Below are 15,883 nucleotides of genomic sequence, written 5' to 3'. Positions count from 1 at the left end.
TATTGATCAGGTTTATTGCACAGTGTAATGATAATCTCTCAGCTGAGCTCGTAAATGGAGGGTGGCCTGTAGGGCGTTGTTGCGGCACGTTTCTAATACAAGTCTTCAGTAAGTGTGATAGGAGCTGCTCTCCCTGTTATATTGGCTCTGTTGTAAGGTATCGAGCTTTACTTGCAGCTTTACTTACAGCCAAGGAAAGGGTGGGAGTTACTACTTCTTGGAATCTTTCTACTTTAAATTTTGATATTTGGCTTTGAATTGTTTGAGGCGACAGACATTGTGGAATAGGCTCAAAGCTGGGCAGAAGCTGCCCTGCACTGGGCAGAAACCTCTGCAGCCTTATGCTGGCAGTGGAGTGGGAATCCCTTCACAGCACCTGAATGGATTGGCAGGGGTTTGTACCACCGAGAGAAGAGCGAGCTGCAGGCTTCTGCTTCTGTGCAGTGAAGTCTGCTGAACCTGGCTCTTACTGTTCCTCTCCAAAGTGATGTAATCATTCCTGGTGTGTGTACAGAGAGTGGAGCCAGCAAAGGCAGGAATAAGGTCCTGCACTATACGACAGAGTGAGGAACTCATTTTGAAACAATAAAACCCCTTCTCCGTGAATGTCATTCTTGGTGAATGTCAGAGGTGTTGTTCATTTGTGTGAGTACAGAAACAGCATTTTAAAAAGGCAGATCTGTTGGCTAGCTATGTGTAATTATTTTTCTAAAGCCTTTGCATTTTCTTATCAGAATTTTTAATTTATCTGATGGCAGAAGCCTTTCTTAAAATATTACAGTTACTCTACTGACAGTGGTATGACTGGGCTTTAAAACATGGTTTTCTTTTTTGAGAAAGTTATATAGTTGCTAATGAAGTATACCAGTGTCATTAGCAGTACTACATGATATGGTAATACTGCCTGTTAGGACTTATCTTCTACACACTCTTGAGTGAAACATGATCAAAACATTCAAATATTCTGACAATAAACATACATGCAGCATCATTTAATGTAGCACTGTTTAACATTAAATTAAGCATACGTGCAGCAGAACACAATATTTTATGTTTTGTATACACATTCCAGTGTGAAATTCTACAGAAAATTTTATCTTTAGGGTATGTAGAGATGGGTGCCTTTCCTGCCGTACACTTCACCTTTAGGGCATTTGTTGATAAATCAATTTGATGGTGATAAATTTTATTAGCCTTTTATTTTTCATAAACGAAGATAATTTTCTGCATTTTGATTAATTGTAATTAGACATAAAAGAAATCTTAGATCTTAATTTCATTGTTTGTTACCTTTTTAAGGAGCTTTTTTTACCTACCAGGCCTATCCTCTGTAACAATGTTGGCTTGATTACAGAAAACAAAACATTTGCAAAGGGATCAAAATGCGCTTGAGTAGAGTAAGAAAGGTGTCTATCTTAGTTCTCATTAATAATTAAATGTCTGTATTCATAGGTATAAATTGTTCTGGCTGATGTTGTGCTGGATGTCTTTGACAGCTTGAGGAAAATAGGCCTCCCAAAATGAAAACCACCAGGGCAATCTTTCCATAGTTCAGAATAGTCCTCATTAATTCAAGGTTATAGTATATAAACTATATCAGATCTCTGAAATTATTTGAAATATTAAATGCAGTGGCTCTCTTAAAGGGAAAAGTAAGTTATAATTATATTAAGATTGATGATACTGTAATTAGTTACTACAGTTAATGGAGTTTTTACTTGCAATGTGATTGATTCACAAAGATCTTTAAAAACTATTTTATGAAATAAGATAGAAAAAAATCTTAAAAATCTGTTAATAATCTTACAATTTGTTACTTTTAGTACAGGACTACCAAGTGTTTTATATACTGCTGAGTTTTAATATACTGCTGAGTTTTTTATATACTGCTGAATGTTTTTGGCTTTCTGTTTCTGTACTGGTGCTTTGGGGTTTTTGTAGCTTGTTGACTGCTACATTTCAGAGACAACTGGTCAGCATACTCGTATGTGAAAAAATAGATGTATTCTGTGGGCATATGTTTGTGGAAGAAACCCTGCAGATGTATATTTTCTTTTCAGTATGTTTTTTTTCCTACATGGACTTAGAATTTATATAGGTTGCCAAAAGAATGCTTTGTAATTAAATTCCGAATGTAGTTCTTGATGCGCACGGATTAACTGTCTTTCATCGTTAATATAAGTGTTTATACAGGAATTCTTTAATGAGAAACTTTCTTCTAATTTAATCACATTCTAAATTTGAAAATTAAGATTTAAAAATTATGGGAGCTTCTGAGTTTCAGTAGGATCATTTTCCAGTTGAAAACCTAAAAATCATTGATATCTTTATTTTTCAAATACAGAGCTTAATTACTATTGAAAGCAGTGATTTATCTTTTAACAGTATATATTCTAAAAAGTGGGTTATAATAGAAGCTATCTTCCCTTAAAATGGCCAGTCGTGTGAGCCATAATGCTCATTGATAGTAAAATCAATAGAGCATTGATTCTGAGCCTTAATCTGTGGAGGCTGTTGTTCAGAACAGCCACATAGCCTAGTAAATACCAAGGGCTGTTTAAAGCACTTAATGCAAGAGGCTCTGCTGTCTTCATTTATTTTTTCTTAACAGATAATTTATAATAGAACAGGGTTGCCAAATACTAGTTTGAAACCTTGGTTTACATATTACTATATTGTTACCATCAGCATATATAGACTTTATTTAATCAGTAGCCTCTTTTTCAGTGCATCAATTAACAACCCTTAGTATATAAGAAGGCGACTGCTTAATAAATGTATATTAAATTAGATTGTACATGTATTTCTCTGAAGATCTCAAACGAAGAACATCTTGTTATCAACTTAATTTGTTTTAAAGATGGTTCCATTTCTAAAATATTCTCTTCTATTATCACTAAAATCTCGTAAATGTCTTAATGTTTTTAAAGGTTAAAACATCTACTTATTTCTTAAACAAAAGTTAAATAGAAATTTTAATTTTAAAATAACATCATAAGCAATTTTTCTGAACAGAGTTTGTATTAACGTGTCAGTAGTTCATTTGTTCTGACTTACTGGGAAAGGAAAAAAGTTATTAGTTCAAATTTTACAATAATAGATGTTAACCTTAGTATTCTCGTAGTTTTAATGGAAGATAGAATTTTGTAATATGAATTTTACTTCTGGTATCATTCAGAACACAGCAGAATCCTGAGGTGTTAAATCTTTTATGCAAACATAATGGCGCCAACTTGAACAAATGTTTTATCAGAAGTTAGCTTTTCAGATATGGACTATAGTAAGGTATATTTTTTAATTGAAAACCACTGCTTCTTTTTCTGCTTAAAATGAATTTGCTTGTGGAAATATTTTTTTTAGTACATCTCCAAGGTATCAATTTAATAACTATCAAAGTAGCTAGTGCAGTTGTTGCATTTAAATTGATTTACATGTCAAGACTGGCAGTTTAGCAGCTGCGCTATTATTCCTGGATTGGTCAATTTACTTGAGAAAAACCTACTACTGAGTTCTACTGACCTGCATGACAATATAGGCCCTATTTCTATTCCTGTAATTAGGCCTGCGACTAACTCAGAATATTTTTAATTAAAATATTTTGGTCAATGTGTTGCACCAAATTAGGCCTTTCAGTGCAGATTTAATTCTGGAAATGGTGTGATTAGAATATGTAATGAGTTGTGTTCAATTTTAGATTAACAGGTTGTGCATCTTGAACATCCAGATTTATGAGTTTATGGAAAGATTTTTTGTTTGAAACTTTACTCTGAAAAGTTAATTTAAAAAAATCTTGTTTGCATGTCTGTGGTTTGTTTATTTTTAAATTGTTCAAATAGTGTAAATAAAAGACCTCAGACATTTCAAGATACTTCAAGACATTTGTGTGGAGGAAAAGGGATTGTCATAAAATAGTTTCTGTACAGTTGGTAGGGTTAGTCATTAAACAATTTTAAAATAGATTGATTTTGAAGACTGTTTCAAATAGAAAATGAAAAACTGATGAACTTCGTTTTCAAATATCAATATCAAGCCTCTAATTTAAGCTCTTATCTTACAAAGAAGGTACGGTAAGTCTGGCATGTTTTTACCTAATGGATTTTCTGTTGCTAAAGGACAAAAACAAAAAGCAGAGGTGCCTCTCCCCTCCCCCCAGCACTTGTGCATTTAATTTGTAAAAGAAAAAAGGGTTTCTAGTGTTTGAGACGTTTGTTCTTGGCTACCTATTTAGTTGTTAGTGGATTGTTACTTACTTCAGTCATGGAGACCTGCCCACTGATTACAGAGCACGCAGCACACATTTCTGGAAGTCTCTTACTTCAAAAGTGAATGAACTTGGAAGGGAAGGGGGGCAAGCGTTGCAGGAACGTTTGAATTTTTTTTTTTTTCCCCTGCCCCAGTGTTTGGAGCCTGTTTCCATGTGCAAGCCTATCTGCTGACAAAACAAGGCATTCCTGTCTAAAAAAAAAAAATTGCTAAATGATCTTTTGTGTGTGTAGTATTCAAGCACTCTGTGGATTATCTTTTGTTTTATAATTGGATGGTTTGGCTTATTTCATTTTTAGCTCTCCATGAAAGCCTGTTATGTTTGCTACTGTAGGTATGATGATATTCTGATCAATGGACTACCAGATTGGCGACAGCCTGTGTTCTACTACAGGCGGGTGAGAAAAATGAGCAATGCTGAGCTGGCATTACTCTTGTTCATTATACTCACAGTGGGTCATTATGCTGTGGTTTGGTCAATCTACCTGGAAAAACAGCTGGTAAGTATTGGTAATAAATCAAACTTGCTTCAGTTATTAGTACTGAATTTCCTGTAGAAGTTGGTGTGTTGTAGATAGATACTGCCACCACTTCCCCTGGTTTGAATTTGGACTTTTCATATTTTAAAAATATTATATTTAAAATTATGATAATTACAGAATGAGATATTCAGCATTTCAGAAATGGTAATCTAAAAATGACTTAGTTTTTTTAGAATTGGTAATAAATTGTAAGAGCTGGTCCTGGATTTTTATCTGGAAGAAAGAAAAGAAAAAGTCTATCATTTGTTGATGCAGAATCATATGCTACTGTAGTCATATCTAAGGTTTTTAAATAAAAAGGTTTTATTTGTTTAAAAGTTATACTTGATTTGCCTTTGTTCTAAGCTAAATGCTTTTTTGTTTTGGATTTTTCCTAAGAGGGTGGGATTTGGTAAGCAGTATAAATCACATTATTTTTTATAATTTTATTTGTTTGTCATATAAAAGTCTGTTGCGCTTAGTAGACTAAGAAAAAAACTAAGCATAACTTGAAAAATATTCATACATTAGCATCTATTTACTTTTTTATTTTCCACTGCATTATTGAAGTTGATGAATGAGAAAGGAGGCAAGTTGAATGCTTTCTCCTCTTAGAAAACTTTGATTGCTATGGAGATACACATGAGTGACAGAACTGGACTTCATGTGTGTTTAAAGACTGGATACCATGGCAACAGTTATTGTTAAGATAGATCATTTTACTTAATCATGTAGGACCCCAGATACATTTGCATAAATGCTACTCTAGTGTTTACCCTTCACAGAAGAGTCCCAGTAACATTTGTGGTTTACATGCTAATGATAACCTGTAACCATAGTTCTTTCTACATCAAGGATGAACTGCTTAGCAGAAAAAAGAGGGAAAAGAAGAAAAAAACAGGCGGCAGGAGTACAGATGAAACCAAACTTGCTGCTCTAGACAAAAATGAAAGGTGGGAAAGAACTCTCTTGTTTTGTGCATTTTAAAACATTCTGTTGGCTACTGATTCACTTCTCTCATTTTCTTTTTGCATCTTTGAAATACTCTGAGAAAAACAACTGTATTTGTAGTAACAGCCATTGCTGATATAAAGTGTGCCAGTGTAGATGTGTTTTCAGGTTTGGATAAATCAACACGTGGTGTTTATTCAGCAGATCAATAATAATTGAAAGATTAAGGCTGAATTAAAGGCTTCTGTCTTATAAAAGGGTATTATTTTTACAAGTTGATTTTAGGAGATTTTAGAACTTTTTTCCTCTTTAAGGGTTTTTGCCTTTGATTACAGTTAACAAATTTCAATTTATTTGAGCTTTAATTTTTTTCTGTTCCAAGCAAGGAGTTCTTATGGGGTTTTAATGCTTGTCTGATTAAATGCTTTTTATCTGATTAACTTAAAAATGAGTGTGTTGGTAAAGGCTTCTAACACATTGTTTGTCAAGGAACACATAAGGAAATAGTGACTTTCAGGACACTCCAAAAGATACCACTATTTCTTCTATTGATTCATAGAAAGAAATAAAGGGTTTAAATAGTTCACACAGCAGGGGCATGAACTGGATCAATGAGGGATGGAGATCAGAGACCATTCTGCCTGTCGTCTTTCTTGATGACATCAGTGAGTAATGCTCCAGTGAACTGCAAATGACATTAATTTTTATGTATTGTTTTGTTTATGCTACAGTCTTCATATCTGCTTGTCAGCACTTGTGAACACTTGGTTGAAGCTTGAGTGGTTTTTTGGTTTGGTTTTTTATTTAAACTAAAGTGATTATGTGGCTTATGAATTTATTTTCTTGAAGAAAAGTCCTTTTAGAAGATCAAAATACAGAAATTATTAGAAGGTAGCTGTTAAATATTTTGAATTAAATTTTTAAAATGTATCTTTATTATTATGTAGTCAGACATTTTTATGGGAGTTGATGAGTGCTAATCATCTTAAAGGATAATGGGAAAGTTCTGGCTTTGAGATTGTGTGGCAATAATGAAAAACCTACAATTTTATTTGACTGCAGGGTACTGGACAAACCACATTGGCATGACTTACTTCCATGCAAGCTGGGAATATGGTTCTGTCTCACAGTGAAAGCTTTACCTCAGTTATTCCAGGTAACAGTAATGATGTTAAATTGTGTTACTTAATTTTTCTTGATGGTGTTATTATGCATAATCAGATGTGTAGCACTTGTTCTTAATCAATTTTTTGGCTCAAACACATAGCGTATACGTACATATATATATATATGTAAAGAAAGTACTCTTTGGAGGCAAATTTGATATCAAAAGTTCATGGAAATATGAATGTATTTTAAATGCATATTAATCTTAATGAGCGAGGGAAGCAGTTTCTGTTAGGCAAAACTGCCAGAATAAATTATTTGAGAGGGGTGGGGGAGATGGATGTATATTCGTCTAATTAGAAATACCAATGTTTAAGTGATGTTAACAAAAATACTTTAATCTCAAATCAGCAAATGCCGTACTTTCGTAGCAAATTTTAATATGCCATTTAAATTTGGGGTAACAGTGAAATTACTTTTTATGATGGAGTTCCTTTCTCTAATTCACTGGATACCTGATACCTGAAATTGCTGAAGTAAAATAACAAAGGTATGGTTGTAATTTAGAAACATCAATGTGGCAGGCTTGCTCATAGTTAATTGTGTTTTAATCTAACACTATCAACTGTAAAATCTAGCTGGCATTCAACCAATGGAAGTATTGTCAGATTAGTTACCAGAATAACTTTTTTAATATCACCTGCTCTTTCTTTGCATCTTCCTTAAATACAGTATTTTGTTTTTAATACCTTTGTCACTGGTAATATGGATCAGGCAATGTGAGATCGATTTTTCTTTGGTTTGCAGAAATATTGAGTATTGTTTTGAAAGTATAAGTAGTACAAATGGCATCAGTGTTTGGATTTTGTCTCTGTTCAAGCTAGAAAAAAGGCTATAGTTATAATTCCCACTCTCTTATTTAAACCCATGTAAAAGTTATAAATACAATAATGCCTGATCTTCGAGAATCCATTTTTATAGCCTTTAGCTTTTCCTACAAACAGAGCCAAAGTTAATCTCTCTCTCTTTCTCTTAAAATTTTGATCGAAACTTTGGAGCTGTTTTATTAAAAAAACCTTTATTTTTACGAGTTTGTAAAGCAAGTTGATTATGCTTAATCAACTGTTGTGTCCAAATTAAGCTTTGATGTTCATTCCTCATCAAGGTGAGTCAGATAGAAAATAATTAGGATCAGCAAACTTTGTTGCTGCATTTTTGAAACTTCACTCATAATTATAGTACTTTCCCTTTTGCTTTAATTGGAAAATTTTTAAAAATCACACACAAATATAGTAAGAATAGTGAATAATTGAAAATTAGGTCTTCTTATGGCTTCTTATAATTTTTATGATATTAAGATAGTGTTATATCAGTATAGCAGGTTTCAGGTTTGTGGTTCAAAAAGCAGCTCCTATGTCAGAATTGGCAGAAAAAAAATTACAACAAAATGATGTTTCATGCTTTGTAGAACTTAAGCCTTGTTTGGGTTCCTATTCCATTAAATTAATAGTACTGGGAAAAAAGCTGTCCGGTAACTCCTGGAGTATTGGAGACGTCAAGCAGGGATTTGGTGGCAGGGGAAGCATGTTGTAGAGGAATTCAGAGCAGGAGGACTTTGAAGCAAAGAGGAAGGAAAGAGATAGGGGTTCTAGAGTAAATGGACCCATTTACAAATGACACTACTGCTTAACTGCAGGGTTTGTTTTGTTGTCGTTTCATGTGACCTGCTAGTTACATGAGTTAAAATGCACCAAACCATAAATAATCTTGAATTTTAAAACTATTCAGGACTTAAGTGACTGAAATAAATTATTGTGCCTTATTGCTTATTAGTTAACAATGCTTAAAGAAGTATCACCTCTTCTGAAGAGCATAAGAGCCGTTGGAGCTGTTACAATATATAGGTAGTTACAACATACCAGGTACCTTTCCAGCTGAAATGGCAGTTGAAAAGGTACCTGGTATGTTGTAACTACCTTGACAGAGAGACCTCTTGGTTCTTTTTGATTTTGATGTATATTTAACATTTTGGCAAGATCTGCCTTAATGACTAACATGGAGCAAAAAGTTATTTGTACTGTACTGTACAAAAAGTTATGTGTAAGATTATACCCTGGTACAGAGGTCCTGTTTTAAATTGAGTGCTTTTTTCTTCAGTAATACACAAGCTTGAGATTTCAGGCCACTTAATGCTTTTAATAAAAGTAAAATCACTAAGGCAGAAGTAAAAAATCCTACAGATACTGAGTAGTGTTACGTGTCGTATTGCAAGTGGTTGACATCAGGATGGATGCTACAGATTTTAATTGTTTATTGTTTTAATCTAAATTATTTCTCAAGTCATTTAAGAACCAACAAATCATTTTTAAAATCTGTCATTCAGCTGCAATGAATCCAATTGTAGATGAACTTCTAAAAATGCATCCATATATAAAGAAACCATATTTGGGATAGGAAAGGGGAAGAGTTAGCAATGCTTTTAACTGAATGTTGCTCTGCACTGAGTTTTTCAAAGCCCTGCCAGTAAAACAGCTGAACTGTTTCCTCAAACTAACAAAACAGAAGCACATGCCTGTAACAGAGACAAGTTCTTCCTCGGAGTAGACTTCATTAAAAAAACCCCAAAACTAATCGAACATAACAGCATAAAAACAATAGCAACAAATAAAACTTCTTAGCCCTTCTTGTATTGATTTTTTTTACCTAGCATCCATCTCTCCCCCTATTAGTTAATGTGAATATTCTTCTTGCAACAGCTGTGTCTGAGGATTCAGGTTGCTGAGCTTCTGCTCATGCCTGGCTCTCATTTATCCAATTGAGTGTCTTTCTCCTACTTCCCTTCCTCCTTCAAAATGTCAGATTTCAGAAGGAGGCACTTAAAATAATTAAGGTGGGCCTTCACTGAAGAAAAATGCTTTGTTTGCATGCCCTTGTGATGGCCTATGCCATTTTATTGTAGCCAGCATTTTATGTCAAGAAATTGGAAGAAAAATGTGTGAGGGGAGGATGAGAGAAACTAAGAAAATGAGCAGTTTTTTTAAACTGTTGACAATTGTATTTTGAGAGAAACTGCCTAAATTTTTATATTCACACATTGAGTTTAGTTAAAATTAGGAGTGAAAACAGCATTTTAAAGGTTCTTTGAAGAAGCAAAGGGAGAAAAATACATAAAATGTGTCATAAATCAAATATGTGTGCTGTACAGGAAACATTAAGTGGAGTGTAAATTACATTGCCTATTACCAAGTTTAATTCTTATAATGTAGGATAAGAAAAAAATTTTAAAAGAATGAAAATCGTTTCTAAGGACATTTTAGTTAATGCTTTCATAAGAATGACCTGGAAAAAGGCAATGTATTTTAAAAAAAAAGGGGGAGCAAAGAACCTGCAAAAACTCAATTAAAATGCTTATTGAAACTGAAATTTCTTCTTAGAATGAAATAAACTAGCTGCATGTAGTGTGCAAGAATTTCAGTTCAAATTGTGTATGTAATACAGAACCGTCAGTTGTGTGAAGCGTACTTACGTTTTGAGGGAGAGCTGCCATAAGTAAATTGCAGTTTATTCCAAAAGCAGCTGAATAGAGGGTGGGTTTTTTTTGGATGTCTGGACATGCAACTTAGGAAAAAAAAGTGTTTTTTTTGAAAAGACAACTTTTTATTATTCTTCACAATTTTTTTCCTTCAGAAAACAGAAGATAGGCATGTTTCTTAGTGGTCCTGTCAACTTTACCTCCACACTGATGTGGTGAAGTTTAGCAGTGAATGTCTTTATTTTTACACCAGCTGATTTGTGAGCCTGCTGTTGTCCTGAGGGTAATGGGGCAGAAAGCATTTTTGTTTGTTTCGACAATGATTTCTTGTAAAGAAAGTAAAGTTTCCTTCTTCTATTGTAATCCTGTAGGTGTAGAGCACGCACCCTCGCAGAAGGCTGCTGGCTCCCCAGTAATGAGAAGCCAGTTTGAGCTCAGTGCATAGTTGCACTGGATATAACCTAGTGAGATTAGCAACAAAGCTTTCAATTACAATTGAAACTTGTGTTTATAAAGACCTTTGTGTAGCATAAAGTGAATTAAAACAAAAAAGCCAGTAATTTATTTTTATGTAGACTACCAGATGGTAATTACTGTAGCAGATTTAGTAGTCTGGAATAGATTCAAACTAGTGACCCAGAGGTGTTTAATTTCTTGGCATTTTTTCCTCAGGTTTTCTTTTAATCCATGATCACAATTCAACACCTGTTTAGAGATGGTTCAGCTTTGGCCTTAAACGGATTGGCAATGTGTCATTAAACTCAAGAGGCTTTGCCAGCAGGGCATCTCCTTTGGCAAGTTAGCTTCCAAGCAAGGTTTGATTAGGTCAGCAAATGTATTTGTGAGTTTTTCCTGCCTTCGCATGTGACTTTTTATGAAATTGTGTGAGATTAAAACAAAATTTATTGCATTTAATAACATATGCCTTAAAAATAAAATAAAAAAATTTATTCAAGTCAGTAAGGTTAAATATCTCTCTATTTCCCAGCTTTACAGGGTTTTGAGGGTTTTGACATGTTCCAATTTACTGTACAGCACCAATGTTGGTATAATTTGTGGGGAGCGAGCAATTGCAGGATGTGTGGCACGAGTGATTGCCCATTTGCTCTGTTTCTTGCTATTTCACAGCTGTTGGGAGAACCAAAGTAAGGATGAAGCTCTTGACCCTGAGGTCAATTAGAAGCTTAGAAGCAGGTCAGAGGAGAGTGGATGGTAAAACAAGTATTCTGGGTGTATGCAAGTGAGCAAAAATAATTTGTGTCTAACAGGGTACTGCTTGAGGCTCTGGAGGAAAAATGTGCTGCAAAAATACTAAAGGTTTTAAATAAATGTAAGACAGTAAAGAAATTTGCTTGTAATTGCCTGCTGTGCTGTGGCAGCTTCTTTGTATCACTGTGAGTCTACATGTCCTACCACATGAGCGTGAGTAGCTCGTGTGCAGGAGGCAATACTGGCTCTCAGTTATTGCTGCTGGTCTGCTGAGGCTTCAGGGGCTGTGAAATGGGTCCCAGAGAGGCCTTGCAGCACTAACCTCTGTTTCCCCTTCTGGCTGCCTTTGTCTCACCACTGGGCACATGGAATTCCCAGCAGACTGCAGTGGCACAGCCAGCTGCTGGTCACATGGTGCACCGAGGCTTGGGAACCACGCCACAACTGCCCACGGCTGCGCACGGCTAAGAGCCTCCCCACACCTGGGATTGTTCTACAGGAAAAGCATGATTTTTTGATTATAAAGGAGGAAGTAATGCGATTCCTGTTTGTTTACTAGATTGCCTTTGGGCAGAAAGGTAAAAATGCCCAAAGAAAAGTATAAATCATAATGTTCAACTCTTTTTTAAACATTATTTCTTACCATAACACTTTGATATCACTAGTACCGAATCCTATCCAAAGAGTATTTTTGCTTTGGTGTAATGGCTGGAATTTTTATTGCATAGAAATAGCAAATTGAAGGAGGGCTGGTGGAGTAAATTTAATTTAATTCTTTTTTTTTCCTCTCTTTAATATAAATTCCATATAATAATACTGTGCTCAAAAAGACAAAAAATTGGTTCAATAACTCCATGAAAGTATTTTTTTATGTAATAAAAATTAGTCCAAAGAAAATTATTTCAGTATACTGACTTTAGGTATGCTTGTGAGAAATTTTTTTTTCAGATCAGTGTGAATTTTGTTTGTGTCAGTCCCATACCCGAAGAACTAAAATGTGAGCTGTTTCTGTCACAAAATCTGAAATGAAGATTCTCATACAGCAAGTTGTTTCAAGTTGTTTGCTTTCTTTCTCCTAATCTCCAGTTTCTTTTGAGGTAGACCAGAAAGCCAGGAGGATTTAATATTTACTGGAGGGGAAAATACCCAAACAACAAAAACCCAAAAACCACAAAGCAAACAAACCAACAAAGCCTCATCACCCTCTGCAAAAATCAAGGAGAAACCAAAATGACTGAGTCTTACTCAGAATGGAAGTTTTTACTTATAGAATTAGTACAGTTTGAATAAATGCTGTATTTCTTGATTTAAAAGAACCTAAAACCCCAACCAAGACCTCAAACCCTAAAACAAACAAATGAAAGAAATCCTTGAAAGGTCAGTATCAGGAATTTCTGTATTTCTACATAACTCAGGCTCAGATTTGTCTGGGCAATCTCAATTTAATAATATGAGATGATAGTGATACAAAGAGAAAAACTATATTTTCAAGAATTTTTCAGTGTTCTTCATTCTTATTTGTGATTAAATAAGATGGTAGTCTCAGGATTTTCTTATATATGGCAGTTTAAATATAACTTAGATATACTAATAGCAGAATTTCGCATTTCAAATACATTCTTTTTTTCATTCTGTTCCTTTTTGGAAAGTACATATTTGAATTTATAATATAATAAACCAGCATATATCAGCCCTCTTCTTTATTCTTTATGCTTAACTAATTACATGTTATACCACTTTAGTAGTGAGAAGAAATAATGTATTTGTTTTGGTGTTTTTTTAAAAAATGTCTTAAATTCCTGCAAATGAGAACATATTTCTGATTAGGTAAGGTGGAGTTTTAGTTAGAACTGTTCCAAGCTTTGTATTTGTTTCTCTTTTCTCTGTATCTTTTCACCCCAGAAGTACGAAAATATTATTTTTCTTATGTCTATTATGTCTTGAAGGTGAAGAATACATTAACTTTAAAATGTTGATGTTTTGAGATATAAAATTGTTACTGAACCATTGGGAAGGAACATTAGATTGGAAGAGACTGTATCTGTATTGTCAGTGTCTTTAGGGCCCTAAAATGCTTGTATTGAGACAAAACGACTGCTTAAATTTATCACTTTGGAAAAGCAAAAAATATGAGCATAAATCTATTTTGAAATACATACACTACCAAAACGGAATATTCTTGAAAACAAATATTCCTGTTTATACTGATTGAAAGCTAATGAAGAATTAATTGAAAGGGCTTATTTACATTAAGGCAGAACTTTTCTTCAAAGAACTTCTATGTTAAATGGTTTTCCAGTGTTTTTTTATTTTGAGCTATAAGGTCTAATACACATAAAATTTGTGTCTGTGGTTAAAGCCTTCACTCAGGTATGCCTTTTAATTTTTCTTTACAACCTGTAGAGCCGTTCTTATTTTTTTATGGGAAAGATTTGATTTTCAAATCTTCAAAATCCATTTTGAGTTAAGCTTTTTGTTGTTTTCTTCTGTGATTTTCTTTATATGTATACATTTGTGTATGCTTTAAAGTGTGTAGTTTCCCCTTCTTTTTTGTTATTATGGTACTAGCCATAATAATCTTACTGATAAGATAAAAGACTGATGCTGCCTTTGTTACCTGCATATTACTCCATTTGTAGTGATAATCCATTCTGTATCTATAAAGCAACAATACTACCATATTTCATTTACGTGCTTCTGACTAGTTTTCTTTGTTGTTCAGCTATTGTGTCTCATTTTCATCTGAGCCACATTTCCAATTGTTCTGTGATTGACGTGCTGGAGAGATTGACAGTTACCCCCTAGTGCCTGCTGTCTGGAGATCCCACAAGCAATAATGGATTTTACACCAGAATTTAGCATCAAATATTGGCTTTCAGTGTCAAATGGGTTAAATTTAAATGCCAGTTAATTGTAGCCATTTTGAAATCATAGCCTTAAACAAAAGTGGTTTTTGGATATCCATAAGTCTGAGTCCTGTGTATGCCGCAACCCAAATGTCTCAAACTCAGCAGAAATGGACTATTGCATTTGTGTCTGTGTTTCTTAATTTTTCAAGTAGGCCAAACCTTGAGAGTACAAGGAAAGTTTCCAGTGTGGTAGGGAATTCTTATTTCAGGTAAACCAAATAGAGAACCAGTGCTGATACTAATTTTGTTATTCAAATATGTCTCCTCAAAGCCTACATATCTGCCGTCAATGCTGATCCTCCTGTAACTACACTTTTTTTTAGCCACAACTCTACTTTAAAAAACCCTGTTTCCCAATCCTAAAAGTATTAGCATGTGAAACAGTCTCTTCTGTAATGTTCCAGAAGCAAAAAGTTATGTAAACCCTTTAAGATTACTTTTGTGTGCAGAGATTTCCTACGTAAAACTGGGAAATAAAACACCAAAACTTGCTATTTCCTGTACCTATGAAAAAAAAAAAAAAAGAAAAAAAAAAAGGCAAAAAAAATAGTGAGAAGAGGTGTTTTGGAAGGAGGTGGACCTTTACTGATTTTTTTGTGGGAATTTGTCAGAGTTCTTCTTCAAACATCTTGACCTTATCAATGAGATGTCTCCAAACCACTACAAAGTTCTGCTCAGAGCTTGGTCACGATTCCTGACAGGTGCTTTCCAGCCTCCTTCAAGTAGCTTTGAAAGGGTAGATGCAGGTGTAACATGAAGAACAACAACTGTTGTATCTTTGCAAGGAGAATGGGATGATTTCTACCGTTAGAGTCAGCGATAATGACTGCTTAGCTCAGATTTTTCTTTTCGAGATTTCTTAAGGTGTCTTGTTTCATGTTGATGGCACTAGGTTTTGTTTAAATATAGTTGAAATGATAAAAAATATTTACTACCATTTTACAGTCATTCTGCATTGAAATTTAAGTTACCCTTTATCTGTAAAAAGTGGTACTGTTAGTGTAATAATACCAAAAAGTATTTTTGGGTAAAAAATATCTAAGATTAGGTCTATTTAATACTATAATTAATTTTTGTGTAATACAATAGACATTCTGCATGCTTGATAAAGATAAATAACAATTTCTCTATTTCAGCATTTGTATTATGGATTCCTTGTTTTTGGATGAATATAGAAGTCTCTTAAACTGGTGAGAATAAGGAAACTCTTCAGCAATCTGGTTGTTCTTATTGGAAAGCTTTCAACAGAAATCTGTAATAACTCATCAGATTTTGGAAAGGTGTACATTATTGTGGTGTATGTGTGACGGGACTTCTAGTTTTATGTGTACATTTGCTTTATAGATTTCAGATTAGAACCTAATCCTTGGAGAAAAAAAAAAGTGTATTTT

General features: G+C 34.0%; 1 protein-coding gene across 1 annotated transcript in view; it reads left to right on the top strand.

Annotated features, from left to right (window-relative positions):
* DNAJC1 (DnaJ heat shock protein family (Hsp40) member C1) overlaps positions 1 to 15,883 on the top strand; it is a 107,033-nt gene that overhangs the window by 40,205 nt on the left and 50,945 nt on the right. Inside the window, exons 4-6 of the mRNA XM_041408617.1 lie at positions 4,598 to 4,763; positions 5,640 to 5,737; positions 6,798 to 6,891. Coding sequence (XP_041264551.1) covers positions 4,598 to 4,763; positions 5,640 to 5,737; positions 6,798 to 6,891 — 358 coding nt within the window. The remainder of the gene's footprint in view (positions 1 to 4,597; positions 4,764 to 5,639; positions 5,738 to 6,797; positions 6,892 to 15,883) is intronic.

The sequence above is a fragment of the Onychostruthus taczanowskii genome, unplaced genomic scaffold (assembly GCF_017590055.1).
Source record: "Onychostruthus taczanowskii isolate IOZ18803 unplaced genomic scaffold, ASM1759005v1 scaffold3, whole genome shotgun sequence".
Classification (NCBI taxonomy): domain Eukaryota; kingdom Metazoa; phylum Chordata; class Aves; order Passeriformes; family Passeridae; genus Onychostruthus; species Onychostruthus taczanowskii.
The sequence above is the reverse complement of the archived record's forward strand: the minus strand, read 5'-3'. Positions and strand labels throughout refer to the sequence as shown.